The 21,653-nt window shown below is 42.1% G+C and overlaps 1 protein-coding gene across 2 annotated transcripts in view; it reads right to left on the reverse strand.

Annotated features, from left to right (window-relative positions):
* Window positions 1–21,653, reverse strand: part of BZW2 (basic leucine zipper and W2 domains 2) — a 58,776-nt gene that overhangs the window by 34,920 nt on the left and 2,203 nt on the right. Inside the window, exon 2 of one of the 2 annotated variants that reach the window (XM_068152490.1) lies at window positions 3,297–3,361. The exons of the other annotated variant lie outside the window; for it this stretch is intronic. Within the exon in view, the coding sequence (XP_068008591.1) occupies window positions 3,297–3,354 (58 nt within the window). The 5' untranslated portion in view covers window positions 3,355–3,361. The remainder of the gene's footprint in view (window positions 1–3,296; window positions 3,362–21,653) is intronic. 2 annotated transcript variants of the gene reach the window in all.

The following is a 21,653-nucleotide window of genomic DNA, read 5'->3' on the forward strand; positions in this document are numbered from 1 at the left end:
GTCAGTCAAGCTCTCAGGAAGACTAGAAAAGTGAAATATCCCTTTTTTTTTCCTCCAGAAATCCCCTGCAACACCTAGCTTTTAGTGGCTTGTTGACTCTATTAGAATAGAATTGAATTAACCCAGTTGGAAAAGACCTTCAAGATCACGAAGTCCAACTCATCACCCAACACCATCTAATAAACTAAACCATGGCACCAAGTGCCTCATCCAGTCTCTTCCTAAACACCTCCAGTGATGGTGACTCCACCACCTCCCTGGGCAGCACGTTCCAATGGCCAGTCACTCTTTCTGTGAAGAACTTCTTCCTAACCTCCAGCCTAAACCTCCCCTGGCACAGATTGAGTCTGTGTCCTCTTGTTCTGGTGCTGGTTGCCTGGGAGAAGAGACCAACCCCCACCTGGCTACAACCTCCCTTCAGGTAGTTGTACTACTTATCTCCACATGTCTTGCTGTTCTACTCACCATATCTGACCTCCTCAGACCAAAGCTGAGGATTACTCAGTTCCATGGATACCATATATACAGTCATGAAAACACCTGCTCCCAAACCCAGCTCATCATGAAGTGATGCACACAGCTATAGGGCCAAACTAGCTTCTCCCCTACTGTGATCGCTTCATCTAATAAGCTACTTAATACACTCCTTTTCTGGATTGCAAGCAACTTCTTTCCAGGCTTTTATTCCAACTCAGATCTTGGCAATAGTCAGGCTTCCAGCTGTGTTACTTGGACTTCGAGCTGTGATCAAGATGTGGGATCTGCTATTTAAGTAACCATCTCTTGTATCTGTAGGGCATGCTTGTGGTGGACAAACCAGAGAGGGCTGAGTGGGGAAACTGAAGACTGTGCCTTTGCTCTGGAGAAAAGCCTGCAGAGAAGCATAATCTTGGAATCACACCTGAGCTACCACATTAGTTACCAAATACTTGCAGTTGTCTTCCAATTTGAAGAACTCAAGTAACCCAAAACAAGCTAACCAATGAAGTCACTAACAAAGACAACTTTTACTGAAGTAAGCATGATACCTTCTGTATGTGTATTCCAGATGGTTTTACTTGCATACAAGTAACCCATCTCCACCCATGAACAAGTATCTGAGTAAAATTATTCTGGTCATACTCTGTAGGTCATTGAATAAGTATGTATTATTTTTAGGGTAAAAAAAAATTTTTTATATATATATATATCAAAACCAGTAAGAAAGAGTTCTGTCTTAAGAGAAGGATCTAAAAAGTAATCCTGTTTTACTTATCCTAATGCATTTTGTCTAAAAATTTAAGATGTTCCTGTCTAAACTGAAAGGTATTTTATGCTCAGTGTCATGGTTACTCAGTACAAGCACAAGTGCTGTGATTAATATTTCTTAGCCATTTTAAAGAGATTCTTTTCCTGCCCCAGAAGTCCTCCTCTCATCTGGAGTACCCTTTTATTTTCTTGTCTAGCATGATCTAAAAATTTACACAGGAAGAGGAGGTGAAGTCATTGCATGAGAAAATGATTTATAGCTTTATTGAAACATTTTCCTACCAAGCTAATGTACTGAAGAGGAATATGCTGATGTGGTACAACAGGGTGAGGAAGAAGCCATCATCGAGAAGTGGTGACAGCATGTTGAGCTGTCAAGTACACAATGACTAAACAAGCAGAGATTCAATCATGGGCTAGCAGATGCAGGTGTAGCTTGCAGATGTGCTGCATACAACATCAGAGCTATACACAGCTTTTCAATTTCATCATGTTCCCAGATCCTTATTTCCTTTCTTTTGCTTCCAAAGAAATCACAAAGTACATTTATATCCCACTCCTTAATCTGGGCTCCTCAGCAGAAGGCCCACAAATATATTTCTGTGGCAGCAAAATGAAATGCCCTGTTCTGGACCATGCTGGTAGAAAGTTAATCCCACTGATTCCTGGAATATCATGACACTTAATTACAAACAATATAGGTTTGTTTGTTGCTGGGTTTTTTTAATTAGTTATAGCTACAAACATGGTATGTGCATCATATATTTTCTATTTAAGAGACTGCACCAGTCAAATGACCTGAAGAAGTGATGTGTGCAAGGGAGGAAAGACAAGGGAAAGCTGGCACTGCTTTTTCTAACATGACTGAAAACAAATTCTTCTGCAATTCTCATCCAAGCTTCGTGACCATCCTAGATCTTAAGACACTCATGTAGTTCTCATGCCAGACTCGTGCCAGAATCTGCAATGTTCTGAGCAGGGTTACCAATTCCTTTCAGTTTTCTCTTCCACACTGAGAGAATGCTCTTGTTTTTAATAAGTGCTCATTTTTGATCAGAAAGTAGGAAAGTCAAGATGGAAAATGTCTGTTATGTGACAGGCAGGAGCCCCAGATGTGTGCTATAATAATCTGTTATTTCAACAGCCAAAGCCCCAAAAAACACATAAGCACAGCAACCAGACTTTTCTTTCTGCCCTGAAAACAAAGGTACAAATCATTATATATACTTTTGCTCTCTGCCTCAAAGTGTTGGACATTTATCTTCGACACTTAAACCAATGCAAACCGAGTACAACGAGCAAGTATGTTAGGATGACACTCACTGAGCAGAACACATGGATGATCAAGATAATTAGCACTTCTTAAAATGGATGCAGTAGTGTACAGAAAGGAAGACAGTGTTGGTCATGCTTACAGAAAATCAGTACCACAATGAGTAAAACGGGACGTACGCAATCGTGACTGGTTTATTTTAACAATGAAACTACAGTAACAGAGCAGAAATAAATACTTCTGACCTCTGTTGCCACAGAAAGCAGGGCCAATGACTGACCAGCTGATGCAGAATTAAGGTGAGAGAATTCCTTTTTAGATGTGAAAGGTTCACTACTGATTTGAGTCAAAGAAATAAAGGCAAAAAACCTAACGAAAAAGGCCAGGTAACTTTCTTTACACAGCCTTTTGACAAAAGCTCCATTCTGCTTTCTGAGCCAAACAGGACATTTTAAGAGCCAGAAATAAACATCTAATAAGTTTTCTTTCACATATGTAAATATACTATAAGCTCCCTTAGAAACTGTTTTTTTTCAACTGAGGCTTATACAAGACTTAATAGCTAATAAATACAAGTTTTAGAGAAAGCCCTGAGATCCATCACAAAACCCCAAAATGTATAGAGCTTAGTTAAAAATAATCTGCACTCTTACACAGCTGAAGAAGAAGGGGAGAAAACCCTTCATCTTACTGAATTTTCAGTCATTCCACCAAGCCTGTTTCTAGTCATTTCAACAAAGAGGAAAATAAAGTAAAAATATGTAATGCAACCTACCCCTCTTCCTAGTTTTGAACCGCTGGCCTGTTAGTACCGGCTTCTGATTCTTATTCATAAAATTTCTGGAGGAAAAAGAAACAAAAAAGAGAGAAAAATATTTTTTTACTATGGCATTTACAGACAACAGGTTAAGCCAAAGGCAAAGTAAGCATTAAGTGTGGTAGAATCCCAACATGTGAAACAGAAAGTTCTTGATGTATACTCAAAGAATAATTCACATAATCTTAAAGATGAAGAGTGCTACAATCCTCAAATAACTTTGATGAGATGTGCTTCTCTCAAAAACTCCTGAAAGCTCAGATCCAACCAGGTAAGTGATGCAGCCTCTGCCCTTGCTGCTGGGGGAGGGGTTTAACAGCACTGCCCATGCAGCTCCTGGGGAAGCTTGGGGGCATATGAGTGAGAACCTTCCGGGTATGGCATACACCTATGACCAACTCAGATCAGCTGTCCTGGCTGACTCCAAACTGCGGGTGGCCTGCAAGCTGGCTGTCGTAGTTTGGGCTGGGTGCCCTCTGCTACAGGGGTGTTTCCTGTGTCCAGAAGTCCAGCCCAGTGGGTGGACACAGGAAATTAGGTTATTTCCTACCATGATCCCTTGCACCACTATAAGTTTTATGGCGGGGTCTGGCACTTCCTCTTTCCTTCCTCCTCGCCACCCGGTAACTGGGGGAGAGATCTCCCGGCCATGGGCCTGGTTAGGCCCAAGGCCACAGGGGGATGGGCAGTCTCAGATCTGGCCAGCTGAGACTAGCCTAGCAGTGGGGGGGGAAGGAGGAGCCCTGGGGGTTTGGGTGCACCCTCAGGTGGGGATGGGATCTCTCTGGGTCTGTTTTGGGGTTTCCTCTTGTCACTGTGTTTCTAGCTCTCTGCACACACTCACTGTTCTATTTAAACTTTCCATCACTTTTGCAATCTGTTTGTCTGAGTCGTTATTTCTGCGTGTGGTGGGGAGGGGTTCTGCCCCAACCCATTATACTGGCCTATGATTCTGTCCCAGCAAAACCGGGACACTTGTATTTCTTCATTGTGGACTCTCTAGGTCTAGCTTAAAAGTACATGTTTGCCAACACTTCCTCCTTCCATGACTGAAGAGAAACTCAAGGTCTGTGACCACAACAGTAACAGCAATCACAAGTTACAGTCCAAGATATGCTCTATCTACCCTTGAAAGTTCCTTCAATAACTCTGTTAATCCTCCAGCTAAACAACATGCTCCCATTCACCAGACCACCTCTTCTAGTTTCAGCATCATTAGTTAATCACTTTTGCAGCATTTCAAACATTTAACTTGGCAAGCCACCAGCCTAGGTCTACCACTTTTCCACAGTCAAAAAACCACCCACATGCACTGGAAATAGCCAGTAAAGGTCAGAGGCAAGACTGCTTTTTCTTTGAGAGTCATTAAAAATACAAAGATGACACAAGCAGTTAAACTAAGAGGTTCACATTCATCACTGAGATTTAAAGATAGGGTTTTAAGAGACTAAGGAGCATTTTGAAACAATTGTGACACTAAATAGCCTTCTGGAGAAAAAAAAAGAAAATTTCTGTGCATCTGCAAAGAGACTCGAAAATGGCAAACCAGGATGTCAGAGGATCTTTTGAAGCACTGCAGGATCCAAGCCTCCCTTCACAGCAGAGCTCGAAAGTCTCTTTCCTTCACTTAGCTGTCTGGTGGCAGAGGAACAGGAGGCACCTTACAAGTCAATTAGGCAGTTAATCTAGCAGTCAACAGGATATACACCAGCCCAGCCTCTAGCCAGTGGCCAGCCAGATTGGACATATTTATCTGATTTGTCTTTTTGACCACCAATATTTGACCATTTTATATTACATAATATTCACCCAGGTATTTTTGACTGTTTTTATTCTTGACCCTACCACTTTACACTGTGCTCTGGGTCTAAAAAATGTTCATTGCAACAGGCTGCAGGAGCAGTCAGTGAGGTTTGGGAATAAAGTGTCATGCAAGCCACACAGCAGGTAAGAATTAATCCACTTGTCCTCCTTCTGAGCACAAACATGCCGCTGGGCTGGAATCAATAATGAATATACAGAAGTCTTAGAGGCAACAAAATTAATGACACCTGACCTGTCAACCTAGCCATACTGGTATGGTTTCCCAGTTCCTATAGAAGATATAAATGTATATGGTAAATTTCTAGCACTAGACTTCTCCTTTCCTTTGATGCAGGCTTTTTAAACTGCAAGGAGACTCAGACTCACCTGAAGCTTGACCACCAGATTTTAAAACTGCTCCCTGAGAATAAAAAAAAAATATGCCCTTAAGACAGCTGGGAACAAGAGTAAACAAGAGTATTTTTTATATGAAAAAAAAGCAGCAGTTAAAGTAGGACTTGTCAATTGTGGCAGATATAATGACTGCAGGTTCAGCACAACAGAAGAGACTCTTGAATAATTAGTAGGAATACAAGATCTGCCTCCTCCTATATTTAGATACACTGCACTTATCTGCTGGAGTGAGGTTGAGGCTTTCTAAGGCACTCCCCTCCAACACTGGCCCAGGGACAGCACAAGCACTGTCATCGAGAAACTGCGGCATGAGCCTGAGCAAAACCAATCCACGGATCTATCGAACAGGCCAGGATGTATCTGTACTACAACGACACCAGCTACTGCAGACGAGATTTTAAACTGCTGCTGACACCACAACAGGTGCAATGCAAAAAACATTTCATTTTTATAATGAAGAATGCTCCAAAAACAGCACACAGGTGATGGCTGAGAGGTGTACATTTGGGGTGGCAGCACATCAACTTGCACAGCACATTTGATTGCACTGCAGTGCAATCGGCCTCTCGGTGTCACATAGCTATAAAGCCTTGAAATCATAAAAGACATTGAAATATTACTTATATTGTCCAATTTGAAAGCTACAGGACATGAGTAGGTCAAAGCCTAAGGCAAATCGTGAAATGCCACCTACAGAAGTCATAATGGTTTCAGAGGAGTAAAGAACTTAAGGGTGGGTACATGTAGGAATGAAGTATCATAGAATCAGTCAGGGTTGGAAGGGACCACAAGGATCATCTAGTTCCAACCCCCCTGCCATGGGCAGGGACACCCCACACTAGATCAGCCTGGCCAGAGCCTCATCCAGCCTGGTCTTAAACACCTCCAGGGATGGGGCCTCAACCACCTCCCTGGACAACCCATTCCAGGGCTTCACCACTCTCATGGGGAAGAACTTCCTCCTCACATCCAGTCTGAATCTCCCCACCTCCAGCTTCATTCCATTCCCCCTAGTCCTATCACTACCTCATATCCCGAGAAGTCTCTCCCCAGCCTTCTTGTAGGCCCCTTCAGATACTGGAAGGCCACAACTAGGTCATGTCAGAGCCTTCTCTTCTCCAGACTGTAATTTGTAATTTGTAAGTAATTTGAAAAAGCAAAAACTTAAACCAGTTGACACCAGTCAAACTTGCATCTTGGAGCTCAACATCCTCCTGGATTCATACAAATTGCCACCAGGAAAGAGAGCAAGAAAGGTGGAAATGATAGCTCCTTTAACACACTCCTTTCACAGACTCTTCTACAGAATCAAGGAATCATAGAACTGATGAGGCTGGAACAGACCTTTGAGATCATCAAGTACTACCACTCACCTAGAGGCTTGTAATCCCACCACTACTGCTAGGCCACTGTAGCTAAACCATGTCCCTAAGCACCACATCCACATATCTTTTAAATACCTCCAAAGATGGTGACTTCACAACTTCCCTAGGCAGCCTGCTCCAATGCTTGAGAAGACAGGACAGGCTCAGCAATAGATGCTTTATTCTTGATTCTCCCTTTAGGATCCAGAAAACCTCTGGGAAAAAACTCATGTGTTCAAATTCCATATCCAAGTCCTTATTATTAAAGCAGGTAAATCAGAAGCTGGGCTGGGCTGCCTCAATCAGGAGAAACCAGAGAGCAGGTACTACACTCCAGAAGAGGCTCATTTTTCCACACAAAGCTCAGAAAGTCTAAGCCTGCTGATACCTAACTTGCAGCCACAAAAGTCAAGAGACAAAACTAAAAATGCATGAGTTCAAAACATTTTCCCCAGTTCCACTCCCATTCTTGTAAACAGGCTTCGACAAAACATTCACACTTTAAAAATGCATCAGTTGAGCTGGTACATTCTCCTGAGAGTCTTTGAAGTCCACAACTTAAGCTTCCTCTGCAACTGCTTCTCATTTACATGCTAAACAGAGTAAAACTGAGGGACATCTAAAGTTGTAGATACCTGGACATACATGATAACAAGATTCTATAACTGACCAATCCTTCTCACACAATGAAAACTGTAACAGATCTAATTAACAAACCAAACATTAATTCATAAAATCAACTTATAAAACCAGCAACAGGTGAAGTAAAAGCTTCAGCAAGTTTGAACTTGCTTAACAAGTTAGGAAAATGCAGTCTTTTATCCATACCACAGGGAAATTCTTATGATGATTAACTCCTAAATTATTTAAAGCCTTAACAAGGCTGAAGTTTCTACCAAGCTAAAATACTGGTAATGTTTGCTCTTGGAAACATACTATTTGAATTGAAAATCAAAAATAAATACAAAAGTACTGAAAACCTTTATCCAAACCCATACTGTTTTTCTAAGCATCATTTTAAACATTTCTTTCAACCAAAATCTCAGAATCATCTCAGATTCTTCAACATTAACATGCTCATGATGAATTCAAGAACGGTTGCTTCACAGTGGTGAAACTTCACTGCCCTAGTTAGGGAGAGAGAGAAATCAATGCCAGGCAACATCAAAAGGAGAATAACTGTTTAATGAAACTCCCTGGCTCGCTGTACACAAAGCACTGTAACAAGCGAGGAAGCCCACAGGGGCAGGTGGCAACCCACCAATGGGCTGCAGGGGCACTGCTCTACTGGATGCTGGTGCTACTGAAAGGGACTCACCCCAATGGCATTTGACTGGGTGCTAAAGAGAGCTGCCAGAGCACCACCACCAACACAGCACCACCAGCTTTCACAGGAACAGATGCTTGGCAGGAATCATTTCCATCTCCTTCTCTTGCTCAGACATCATGCAAGACAGGAGCACTCATCACAAAGTCAAATAAAATAAAAGCACAGATGGGAAGAGTTTCTATGAAGGAAAAACTCCAACCCACATACCACAGAATCACAGAATGTTAGGGGCTGGAAGGGACCTCAAGAGATCATCTAGTCCAACCCTGAGGCCAATCTTTTTCTGCTGCAAAAAAGTGGAATACCCAGGACATAAGCCTTTACTGAGCCTTTTTCATCCTTAGCAACAATAGGCATTTTCATCCTCTTGCTGTTGTAGTTCCAGGCTTAGTATGAAAACCTAAAGAGAGCTTTCCTCTTCTTTCAGCAGCAACCTAAACTGTTACGTTAAAAGCAAATTCCCACACTCCAACAGCATGGAGGAAGAGATGTCCTTGCAATTTTGCTGGAGAACTAGCATACCAGCACACAGCCAGCAGCTGCCTGCTCCCTAGGAAGGCATCAGGCAGCCAGATTATGAGCTAACAGAATCTGTAGGTGGAAAACTCATAAATCATTACCAGTACAGAGAAACAGAGCAATGTAAGGTAACAACAGGACAGAGTGGATGCAATGCAACCACCAGTTAACTGCCATTTCCTTCTTGGGCTTCCCACTTTCCACCCAAACACTGAGTCCTTGCAAGGACTCTCACAGCTCCTCCATTTCCACAGGCACTTCCTAGCACCCAGGCGCAGCAAGAAGCAAGCAACCGCAATGCACGCTGCTCACGCAGCCTGAGCAGTTGCTGCAGCATTTACTGCCGTGACAGCTGTGAAGCATCTTCTGCTTTAACGGTTTTCACACCCTCTAAGGCTAGGAGAGCCACCTCAGCTGCTGACATTTCCCAGGTTTGGTCAGCCTGAAGGGAAAGTGCTTTATTTGCATAACCAAGACAGAACAGTGATTTAGCCTGCAATGTGAAGAGCGGTAGTGATGCTCACTACCTGCTGCTACAGCTTACTCTGATGCTGGTGAAAAGTAAGGACATGAGCAGCACTATTTGCTGCTTCTCAGAGTCTCAAGTGCTGTGAACAGGACCACAGCAATGCTAAGAAGCCACCTTTCCTTTCTCCTTCATTCCACACCTTGGGTACTGACAAGACCAAGCCCTTGCACTTACCAAGACACGCTGGGTTCTGTGCTATTTCATCACCACTTTTGAGTGCTTGCCTTCCATTCCTAAAACAGCTGTGGGGTTTGGGGTTGGGGTTTTTGGTGGTTTGTTGGTGTGGGTTTGTTTTTTTTTTTTAAGAAGTGACTAATAACCTGGAGGTTGGTAACTCCAACCATGATAGAAACCAGCAAGAAGGGCAGAACTGGCAACTGGTAGGTTTATCTTTCGCCCGCAGAGGCCACCAACAGCACTACAATGTTTGAGACCCACTGATTCCAAACAGCAAAGCCAGAGCCAAGCTCTCACCACATTAAAATCTCCTCACTGATTCTATTGCACTAATAACCTCAATGGCACTGTGCCACAACTAAGCAGTCACTTACCCATGTGCAGGGCAAATGCTGTCAACCCCATGTTTTAATATTTAAATGAAAAAAAGGATATTAGTAATCCACATAGAATCATAGAATCAGTCAGGGTTGGAAGGGACCACAAGGATCATCTAGTTCCAACCCCCCTGCCATGGGCAGGGACACCCCACACTACATCAGGCTGGCCAGAGCCTTGTCCAGCCTGGGCTTAAACACCTCCAGGGATGGGGCCTCAACCACCTCCCTGGACAACCCATTCCAGTGCTTCACCACTCTCATGGTGAAGAACCTCCTCCTCACATCTAGCCTGAATCTCCCCACCTCCAGCTTCATTCCATTCCCCCTAGTCCTATCACTACCTGAGATCCTGAGAAGTCCTTCCCCAGCCTTCCTGTAGGCTCCCTTCAGATACTGGAAGGCCACAATAAGGTCACCTCGGAGCCTCTTCTCCAGACTGAACAGCCCCAACTCCTTCAGTCTGTCCTCACAGGAGAGGTGCTCCAGCCCTCTGCTCATCCTCGTGGCCGTTCTCTGGACCCATTCCAGCACCTCCATATCCCTCTTGTAATAGGGGCTCCAGAACTGAACGCAGTACTCCAGGTGGGGTCTCACCACATGCTTACTGCTGAAAAATAAATATTCTGTAATGGATTCATTTTGCTGAGGACATTTCAGTACATGAAGCAACTAGATCCCAACCTTTGAATTTCATACTTGGAAGCATGCCCTAGTCATCTGTATCTACCACGTGTAGTATCTTAAGACAGTGTCACAGCAAGTTTTTAACATACTGAACACCCTGTCTTTCCTTGAATAGCCTTCCAGAAACTCTTAAGGCACCTTTTTCTTTTTTTTTCTAATTACAGAACAGCTTTTTTCCACAATAAAGAGTAAGTGTCCACTCCAATAGAAGTACCTCTCTTTTATTAGTATGCCTAGTGGGAGAGAGAAAACAAAGAGATCAAACACATGGGACTGGTTTCATTCTGCAGCAAGTACAAACAAATACCAGAAGAAAACGAAACTTACCACACATCTACGAGAAAATTAAAAATGGTGCTCATGCAAGACTCTCCAGCCAAGAATTGTGAAACCTGTGAGGAGTTATCCAGCTGAGAACTAAGTAAACCCAGCCAGAAAAAGAAAATGAGAAGACAAACTCAAAATTTGTTCCATAAATCTCAATCACCTAATTGCTAAACTGGGATGCAGAGGAAGATGATTCTTGAAAAACAGTCAAAATCCCTACAGCTACCAATTAATGGACAATCATACACTGCATTAGAGACCCAGCTCACTGTGTGCATTTCAGAAGAGCAGGTCTTTTTTAGGTCACTAACCACGAATGTCTACAGAGGCAGCTCAGCTGAATAAGATGATAATAACAAGAGAGAAACCTCTCATGACCAAAGCACTCCAGATGCACTTCATAAGGTCAAGAGCACTGTAAAGTGAACCACTGGGGCAATGGATTTGTGTCTTGTAATCAGCAGCCATGTGGAAAATGCCTAACTCATGGCAGTCAGTAGAAACAAAAAAAAAAAAAGAACCAGAAAAAAATGCCTAATCATTGACAGGTGAAAATACAAGTCAAGAAAATAAAGTCATACACTTAAGCTGACACACATTAAAAGTCATCTTTTGATAAAAAAGGTTTCTTTGAGAAACTAGGAGGAGGAATTAGATACAACTCTTCAAGGACAGGATATTAGTATGAGCTTTCCTCACTCTTGAGAGCTCTCTTAGGTTGTTGAGCTTCTAACTGGAGTACCCTGAGATAATGGAAACGGTGTATTGCTACAGATCGGTTCATGCCCAATTAACATTCATTTTAAGGTGATGACTAGTCATCCAACTCCAAGCCTGCTTGCTTTGCCAGCAGGAAAACCTCTTAGAAGGGGATAAAAAGGATCAGCAGAGATCAGAGTCAGGTAAGCTTAGAAAACAAGGAGAAGACTCTTTCAAAGACGGCAAGGCTTTTTTCTTTTATGCAAGACACCAGCTTCTACGGACTGTATGTGTTAGAACAGGATTCTTGAATTCAGGACACTGGATGTGTTGTTTATCCTGAAAAATAAAGCCATCGCAGCAACTGCTGTAAAGGATGACATTGCTAAAGGAAAATGGTGTAGCTGAAATTCTGCAAAAAACCTACTTTAAAGATACTGTTGCAATTTAGCTCAATCCTTCAGTAATGTTTGGCAGAGACAGTTGTACCAGCCACTGCTCACAGTACACCTGGAAGAAATCATGAATGGACATACTCTATACTGTTCCATGAACCAGGTCTTCAATAAACCAATAAATGCAACTACCTGAAAGAAAATGTGTTTTATAAAAAGATTACCAATTCCTAACAGTGAAGTCTGTCAAAGACAACAAACCAGCTCACTACTGAAGGCCAGTGCAGGGAGAGCAGCTTTATCCTGTAGTGCATCACTCCTCTGTGCAGAGTTTACTCTGTTTCTCTTTTTTTAACCTATCAGCCCACTGAAAGTTTTTACAACAAAATCTAAAGAGGTCCCGCTGCCACTTTTCTTGCTACCTCAAAGCCCTGAGCAGCAGCTGAAAAAGCCAGTGTCTCCAGGATACAGTGCTGCAGCTTCTCAAAAGCCATGAGCTGTCTTCAAAATTACAAAGGCTAAGCTTAAGGATAATAAATTAAAAAATGAAGTGTGCATTCTCGAGCAAGCAGTGCCCCTCCATTGCTGACAGTTTATTATTCCATGAACTAAGAACAGTAATCTGAGGAGGGATGTATTAATAGCCAGCACTTCCCACACACTTGCAAGCAGTGAAGGCCTTGGCTATAATGGAACAACAACTGCTGTAAGCAGAAAAGCAAGTTTTAACTTAGAACTCCCTAATTATTTCTTCAAAGCATGTGCAAGGGAAAGGAGTTCATCAAGTTAACACATGACAGGAAAGCGAATCAGCTTCCAGATACTTGAATTTGGGTATTTCTGACTAAAAAGAGATGGCACAAAGAGCCAGCACTGGAAAGGCACAAAGCTTTGCACCATGTCAGCTATTCCAAACATACCAGCTAATACTGATTACGCTGTTAGCAGCATTCACTTGGATCGAAAGGGAGGCCATAACTGACTTCTATCACCCTGCATCCAAAAAGCAGTCCTGTGTTCCCTGAAGATTTCTCCTGCTCTTCAGAGCTGGGTGAACATTTTAACAGAATACATTAGTTTTGGTGAACAAATTCTTGGGGTATGGTATAAAAGAATTCAATGCCAGGATTGCTTCAACCTGCTAACTGTTCTTTTCTAGGCAGTGATGGATACAAGTCCTCTCAGACCAGGCCAAGGCAATTCTATGGCAACAGATATTGATTCACATACACGGGTTGGGTGTTGGGGAAAAAAAAACCAACAAAACCCACCCAATAGTTTATGCCATGGGGTGCCTAAACAATCAGTTATTATCCTGGGTGAGTCAGAAAAATAGCTATTGCAGACTGAACATGCAGAGAAGAGGCACACACTTGCCATCCTACCAGTGCTCTCAGTCTTACTTCAGAAAGGCATCTCCTCACCTCTGTGCAGAAGCCTGAACGCTCTTAGGTGAATTCATGGGAGAGTCTATTATGAGATATTAAACACAGTGATGGTACAACATCTTGTTTGGTTGTGGGTTTTTTTGGGTTTGGTTTTTTAATGGGGGGTGGTGGAGGTGGCTTTGGTTTGTTAGATTGGTCTTTTTTGACACCTACACAACTCTGCAGGTTGCTGTCATACCCCAGACTCTAGACCAGAGGCAAATTTCTCCCAGTAAGTCAAGCTTTGTGGTCAAGTAACACAATCATCATGTAACCCACATAGCTCCTTCTCACTCTGTGCTTCCAGAAAGCCTGTCTCTTAAATCCACAAATGTACAAGACAAGCATTACTCACCCATGACAGCATACTCCGCTTAAGAGTACTATGACAACAGCACTGAGAGCTGAGTGGCAATTCTGTTAAGGCCAGGTGAGGAGGAGAAGTGAACAAAAATCCCAAGATGACAAGTCTGTGTCAGTATGCTCTGTTACTATTTTTATAGGAGGACTTTAGGTTGCTTCTTTCAAGAAGCATGCAACGCTTATCTGAAAATATAATTGCATAAAGCCAAGAGTATGTCTTTGCTGGCAATCCAGATTCAGAAGACTTTAAAGCCCATCAAATTAACCAGAAGAATTCAATTCTATCTATAAATAGAGCATTGCAAGCAATGGCTATTATGAACACTATGAATGCAAACTGTGCTGCTCATCAAAAAGATGTATTTATAAGCAATTTTGATCAAATTTGCAATCAGATGAAAACTCAGTTGTCTAAAATATATTTATATACACAGGTGGCCAGAACCTCAGAACTAAGAAACACTGCCATGGAGAGAAGTCAGATAAAGCAGCAGTATAAATTACCCAAGCTAGAAAAAAAGTATAATCAGACTGTTGCTTCACCAATTTGTATCTATTTTCCAGCATTAACAGCACATGCTAACAGCATAGTCACATTAGAAAGAGCTGGTAGAATTTACTGAGGAAGACACAACTGTTTCACCCAGATGTAGACCAGAGCAGGTACGAAATATTTCACCTCACTCCGTCATGGAGGGAGCAAAACACAGCCAGGGGCAGTTGCATTTACACACTGGAGCAGCTCCTGAAGTGCTTCATGCCCACACACTGGAAATGAGGCTGATCAGCTCATTTCAAGGCAAAACCCCCCAATTTAATTGATCCTATTGGTTGTAAGGATCCCTGCCTCATTTCAGAAGGCAATCAGCTAAGCTACAACCAACATCCACTCTTCTTGACTAAACAGCTAACTCTTAGAACTCCAAAATGGTGTGTATTTGACCTAAGTTTAAAAATTAATGACAAGAGATGCCTAAGCCTGACCCTGTGATCCCTTCCCATTTCTAGAAAGCACTTTATCTAAAATCCTCCTCTTAGCCATCTTAGGGTGAGATCTTAAGAGAGTCTCTTGTGGACAGCTTCACAGATTCAGCTTTAGGCATTTTATATATATTTCAACTAGATCAAGCTCCCTCCATCAGCTTCTACAACAGAAATTCACACCTGCAGACTGGCAACGTGTTCTAAAGCCTATAGCTCAGTAACACCTAAAAACATCTCAGCCAGAATGAAGAGTTTAATTACACACCCAAAACTAACAATAGGACAATTACTAGTGGCATATTATCCAGTTCTATAGTTAATTCAGCAGATCTGCTTGTTTATTTTTCTGAAATGATTCACACAACTTCCATTGTTGGCTGAGAAGTTACGACATCCAACACACCACAAATACGCTGAGAGAATAGGCGCAGTGTCACACCACAACAACCCACCCACACTCAACCCAGTTTCTGAAGCAAAGCATTACTGCAGGAGTTATGGATTTCAAAGTAGCAAATGTTGAGTATCTTTTTAAAAGAGAGGGGAAAAAAATAATTAATGAAATCACTAGGGCAACCAGCCGGGCTTCCTTCAGCAGAAGAAGCAGATATCTGCTTTGCAGTTGCATGGCCCGTGTCAATGTCAGCACAGCACAATGGTGTTCTTTAACATCTTTATTGATGATCTGGATGAGGGCATTGAGTCCATCATCAGTAAATTTGCTGACGACACCAAGCTGGGGGCAGGAGTTGATCTGCTAGAGGGTAGAGAGGCTCTGCAGAGGGACCTCGACAGGCTGGACAGATGGGCAGAGTCCAACGGCATGAGATTTAACACATTCAAGTGCCGGGTTCTGCACATTGGCCACAGCAACCCCATGCAGTGCTACAGGCTGGGGTCAGAGTGGCTGGAGAGCGGCCAGGCAGAGAGGGACCTGGGGTTACTGGTTGATGGTAGGCTGAACATGAGCCTGCAGTGTGCCCAGGCAGCCAAGAGGGCCAATGGTATCCTGGCCTGCATCAGGAACAGTGTGGCCAGCAGGAGCAGGGAGGTCATTCTCCCCCTGTACTCTGCACTTATTAGGCCACACCTCGAGTACTGTGTCCAGTTCAGGGCCACTCAGTTTAGGAAAGATGTTGACTTGCTGGAACGTGTCCAGAGAAGGGCAACAAAGTTGGTGAGAGGTTTGAAACACAAGCCCTATGAGGAGAGGCTGAGGGAGCTGGGGTTGCTTAGCCTGGAGCAGAGGAGACTCAGGGGTGACCTTATTGCTCTCTACAACTACCTGAAGGGAAGTTGTAGCCAGGCAGAGGTTGGTCTCTTCTCCCAGGCAGCCAGCACCAGAACAATAGGACACAGTCTCAGGCTGCGCCAGGGGAGGTTTAGGCTGGATGTTAGGAAGAAGTTCTATACAGAAAGAGTGATTGCCCATTGGAATGGGCTGCCCAAGGAGGTGGTAGAGTCACCATCAATGGAGGTGTTCAGGAGGAGACTTGATGGGGTGGCTTGGTGCCATGGTTTAGTTGATTAGGTGGTGTTGGATTAGTTGATAGCATGGACGCGATGATCTTGAAGGTCTCTTCCAACCTGGTTTATTCTATTCTATTCGACACTATTAATAGGGAAATCTGGGTTTTTTTTTTGTTTATGGCATCATTGCTCATGCACTGGAAAGAGCAATACCAGCAACCTACTTCTGTAGATAAACTAACAAAGATTCCACAGCATGCATATCTGTTGGTGTATGCACACGTATGTACACACAGCAGAGTAATAACACCACTAAAATCCTTCTTATGAGGATGAAAGATGTGACAAATTTAAAAGATATATTAACAAGACAGCTGAAAGAATTTATGTTGGGGATTTTTCTGTATTGGGAAACAACAAAAGGCTTGGCTGGTTTCTCTGAGGACTTTATAAAGGCATACCAGCTAACCTAGGGCTCTTGAACGTGGACCTAGAAAAGAATTCTACATTAACTTTTAGCCAAAAAAGGGGTATATACCATACAGGGGTACACCTCCTGTCTTTTTGAAAGACACAGAAGCTCTTCAATAGAAGAAAAAGCAGCTCCTGGTTTTAAGCAATGAAGAAAAAAACTATTAAAATCCTAATTCAAAGAAATGAACTGATGCTGAACCCCAAAATATAAATCACTTCAGCCAAACTCTCAAAGTCCATGAACTGACTGTTGGAGCCCATGCAGAACAACACATTTGTATCCTGAATGTTACTCTGCCTGGTTTGATATGCTCTCTAAGGTTGAAGAACTAGCAAACCTGGCATATGAGAGAATGAAAAGGTAGCAGAAATGCCAATCTAAATTTGTTATTTAAGGAATAATCTACTCAATATAACTTTCAATCAGGGGCTTTACAATAGGTGGCATTTTTCCTGTATTCTTGATGATGCTGTAAAACCAGAGTTGGTATTTCCAATTAAAAATATGTTGATATGAACCTTCATTAATCTATTGTTGAGAACACTAATTAAGGCAGCTATTCATTAATCCAACAGTGTAGTTGTTAACAGGAACTGAATAATTTATACTGGGATTAAAAAGAAAAAAAACAGTGACAAGGATGTAGAAAAGGATAAATGGAGAACATCTTAGACTGCTTTAGGAAGACAGTGCCCTTTTCCTCAGTAGGGACACCTTGCTCTCCCTCAGCTTCAAACCCCTCATACCCCACTAACACTGCATTTGCAGCAGCTACCAGGTCAGACTGAAAAGGTCAACAACTGTTTAAACTGACAAGACAAGAGGAAGGAAGCAGGTAACAAATCAGGCCTTCCTATAACCCAGGAAACAAACAGCTCCAGGAGGGCACCAAGCTAGTGAACTAATCCTAGCATCAAACACCCATGAGATGCTTTGGCTTAACACATTTGGCTTCAGGGTGGTGGACCACTGCTTACAGACAAAAGTTGAAGAATTACACAACTTCATCACAGGAGGGACCTGAGGGTCTGAGGCCTTTATGATTTGGCAGTGTAGGTCACAAAACAACCGGTCCACTATCTCAGCAGAGGATCATGGCAGCACAACAGCAGTGCAAATAAATTGACATACTGATGGGCAGGACACACTGGGAAGAAGGCACTTCTCAGGACACACCAGTAAACATTTTAAGAGGAATAAACCAGCTGAAAATACAGAGCCCTTTCTTTGGATCCTTTGAAAGAGTAAATTGTTTTCCTTTCTCTAAGTAAAGGAAAAGTCTTCTAACAATGTTCTGCAAAACAAAGAGCCCAACCCCAAAAATACCAAAAAACCTCATCCATGTACTTCAGCACAGGAGAAGTAGGCATTTCCCTGTGCTAGCAAGGGAGCTGAGACTGATGCACTAGAATGGTGAATCTCAAGGATTCACATGGCACTGATAACCTGCTGACTGGGGCCTCTTCTTGCCATAGAACGTTGGGAACAAACACCTCTGAGACAGAAAACGGGATTCAACAGCACAACACCAAGCTTCCACAGCACTGGCTGATGGTTTGGGGATCATGAGGTCTGTGTCACACCAAATCATGCATTAAGATAATATAGTCAAAGCAGATGAAGAGAGATGAAATTTCACAGCACATGCCTCAGCACTAACCTCAGAGAAGTGCAGAAACAGGACAAAACCACCACAGGGCTCTAACCAAATTCATACCAATATCAGCACAGACAGATTAGGTTGTAGACTGAAAAGAAACTTACCATCCCCTCTTCTTTTTAAAGGGTATTTAAAAACTTCTTGAGCATTTAAAACAAGTAACATGCTTGGGTTTTCTAATTTTCTGTTACTCATGGCACAAACCAGTTGTGAAAATAAATGACAAGCCCTGTACCTGCTAATGCTCAGCCACATGTTCCTAAGGTTTCACTCCTGTGCCTTACCAGAAGAAAAATGGCTAATGTGTAACCTGAATGCACTGAGGGAATTTTCCTTCTTAAAACATGTCTAGAGAAGTAGAGGATTTTAATTTTGGAAATAAAACTTCAAATGAAAAGGTCACTTATGCTTGCAAATTACAAACTGTTGAATTGCTTAGATTTTTTTTCTGCATGAAAACACATGCAAGGAAAACACATCAAATAGTGGTTATTACAATGAAGTACAACCCCAAAGCCATATTTAATTGTTCTGCCTTCAATAGTTGAAGGGGTTGTAGAAGGGTGTAACTCGCTGGGATTCAAGACATCACAGAAGATGCTTCCTTCCTGTGTCCCTGCCCAACCTCCCTGTCCCAGACAATGTCTAGCATTTTCCTTGCCTGACCCATCTGTACCCAAGTCTAATTCTCTCCAGAGGTAATCCATCCCTCTTACAGCCTGACTAGAAGCAATAATCTTCATCCACTACTATGACCCTGCAATAATTGCAAGCAATCTCTATATGAAACTTCTCCATCTGACATAAGAATAACTCCAATTTTTCAGAGCAACTCCTGATGCAAGACTCCAAAACATGCCTATGAACAAAGTACTTGGTGAACTTGAACATTTGTACGGAAAACCCTACAGGTTCTGTGCCAGGAAAAAAGAGTCTTTTTCCTTTCAAAAGCTGTTAGATGCATACCAACAGTTCCCATAAAGTCCCTACTACAGTAGGAATTACTACTGGAAATATTTTCATGTATTTTGGTTTCTCCTGAAGTCAGATCTTAGCAAAAGATTATTCAATTTTTATATGGAAAATATGAGGATTTTTTTTTTCTAACTACCTAAAACCATACTTGGTGATAAAAGCACATTTCAAGATGGAGTGGGAATAGGACTGGAAAAAAGCATTTAAAAAAAAAATAAAGCTTTTACCATGTGCATCAACTACTACCCAGTTTCTGGACTGACTCATCTCTTAATTTCAGCTTACCTCTTACTTTCCCTTCACCTAGGAAGCATGCACCAAGCACATCCTAGACTTGGAATCTGATCTACACAAGCTGCCATTTGTACTTACCCAACCCTACTGCAAAACTGTGATCCAAGTTGGACCACCCATATGTCACAAACACATGATTTCCCTTTATTGTGCCTGCACTATACAACCACATGATTTCCCTTTATTGTGTCTGCACTATACAACCACACTTTATAGAACACCAAAGCTATTAAACCCTGAAGCTCTAGTGTTTCGTTCTGCTCTCAGCTTTACAGCATATAAAAATCCTGACGAGCACTATGGCGCCATAAATGTGGCCACTACACCATTGTACCCATTCCCTTGGTCACTGGACTCTTTATTTTGCTTTTGGTTTTGGAATAGCTTTTATTTTGACTTTTGCAGTCTCTTGCAAGATCTGCAGCTAGATTTAAGAAGTATGGTACAAGAAGTTCAAAAGTGTTTTCAGGCTTTGTTGGAATATTACTGCTTTCCACTGACTTCTCTCTAGGGAGAAGCAATACATTTTCTTCAATCTGCCAATTTTCCTTTCATACACCATGGTTACCCCTGAGTGATTGTCAAGAATTTTAGTTGTCTTTGAATGGATAACTACTATATTAAATTAACAAGTACATACTGCTGTGTTGAGGGGAGAACTAATATTTAATCAAAAATGGATAACATGGAAAAAGACAGAGTATCAGAAATAAAATCCACAATCTTATGAGTTGTTGCCCACAGCTATTCTCAGGTGGCATTTAATGCACCAGAGATCCCAGAATTACTTTATCTGTAGGCTCAGGCAGCAAGACAGATATAGGTGACAGCCTACAGCCTTATGTGCAACACTGACATAAGAATTCTTGAATTTGACAAAAACACATTTTGCCAAAACACACTAGAGAACCATATGAAATGGCTTTTTTATAGGAACCACTAGACAGACCTAAGATTTCAGCCTGCCAAAGAGACAGTGACAGGGGATAACACAGGTCTGTAGAGGCATGACAGCACATCCAGGCTTTTCCTGCCTACAAAAAACCCACCGCATTGTCTCCTAAAACAGGAACTGAGGGCTGAGGGTGGGGAATCAAATGAAACCATGAAATGGCAGGTTCAAAAACAACTCAGAAGAGGGTTGGGTTTTTTTGAGCAGCTGTGAAAGTTATAATCACAGGATGCTGCAGGCACAATGTTTACATACAGTCAAAATAACCACCACAGCCTATCAAATACAAAGCCAAATACAAAGACACCACTTTATGCTGAGGAAGTCCTCAGCAATGAGCCAGAGAGATGGGAGCTAGGAGAGTAAGTCATAGGAAAATCAGTACTTCCTTGGACTATTCTTCTATTTTTCTCTAGCTAAAATGTAGTGGATCAGACCAAACTTCGGATCATGCCAAGCTCAGACACAGAAAGATCTTTGACCCATGCTATCATTAGCAGAGCAGCAGAGTACACTGCCATAATTCAACCAAGCCTCTAAGACATAAAGTAAAGGTTACTCATTTGAGAGAAAACAGCTTGGAACCAGTTCAGCATTTCCTTTTCCACTCTTCCATATTCAAAGACAGAGTTTTGTGGTGAACTCTCTAAGGCATAAGGCACTATCCTCTCCCCTAGCTTGACCCAAGAAGTTTATTTTTACAGTCACCAAAAGTCAATGTTACTCAGCTGAAGAAATCCTTGTTATTTTCTCGCACAAATCTCGCTCTCAACAACTGCAAAAAGCATCAGGTGTTTAGGATCACCTACACATCCATTACTACAGCCATCATAAATTCCCATAAGCACACCTACACACTAAAACCAGCAAGCCCCAAGGGAAAAATGGTACCTTCTGGTATCTGCTTCGCAAGTCAAAAGCACCAGAGGTATCACCTGAAGAGCAAACAAGGATATTTTTTATATATACATATGTAATACTTATCATTTGAGATCTAAACTATATATTGAGACAGTGAAGCAAACATTTCCTTCTCCTGCTGTAACACCCTGAACTTAAATTACTAATTACCATAGAGCAATATCCACAACCTA

The sequence above is a fragment of the Melanerpes formicivorus genome, unplaced genomic scaffold (assembly GCF_026170545.1).
Source record: "Melanerpes formicivorus ecotype bairdi unplaced genomic scaffold, bMelFor1.0.p_v2 SCAF_23, whole genome shotgun sequence".
Lineage (NCBI taxonomy): Eukaryota > Metazoa > Chordata > Aves > Piciformes > Picidae > Melanerpes > Melanerpes formicivorus.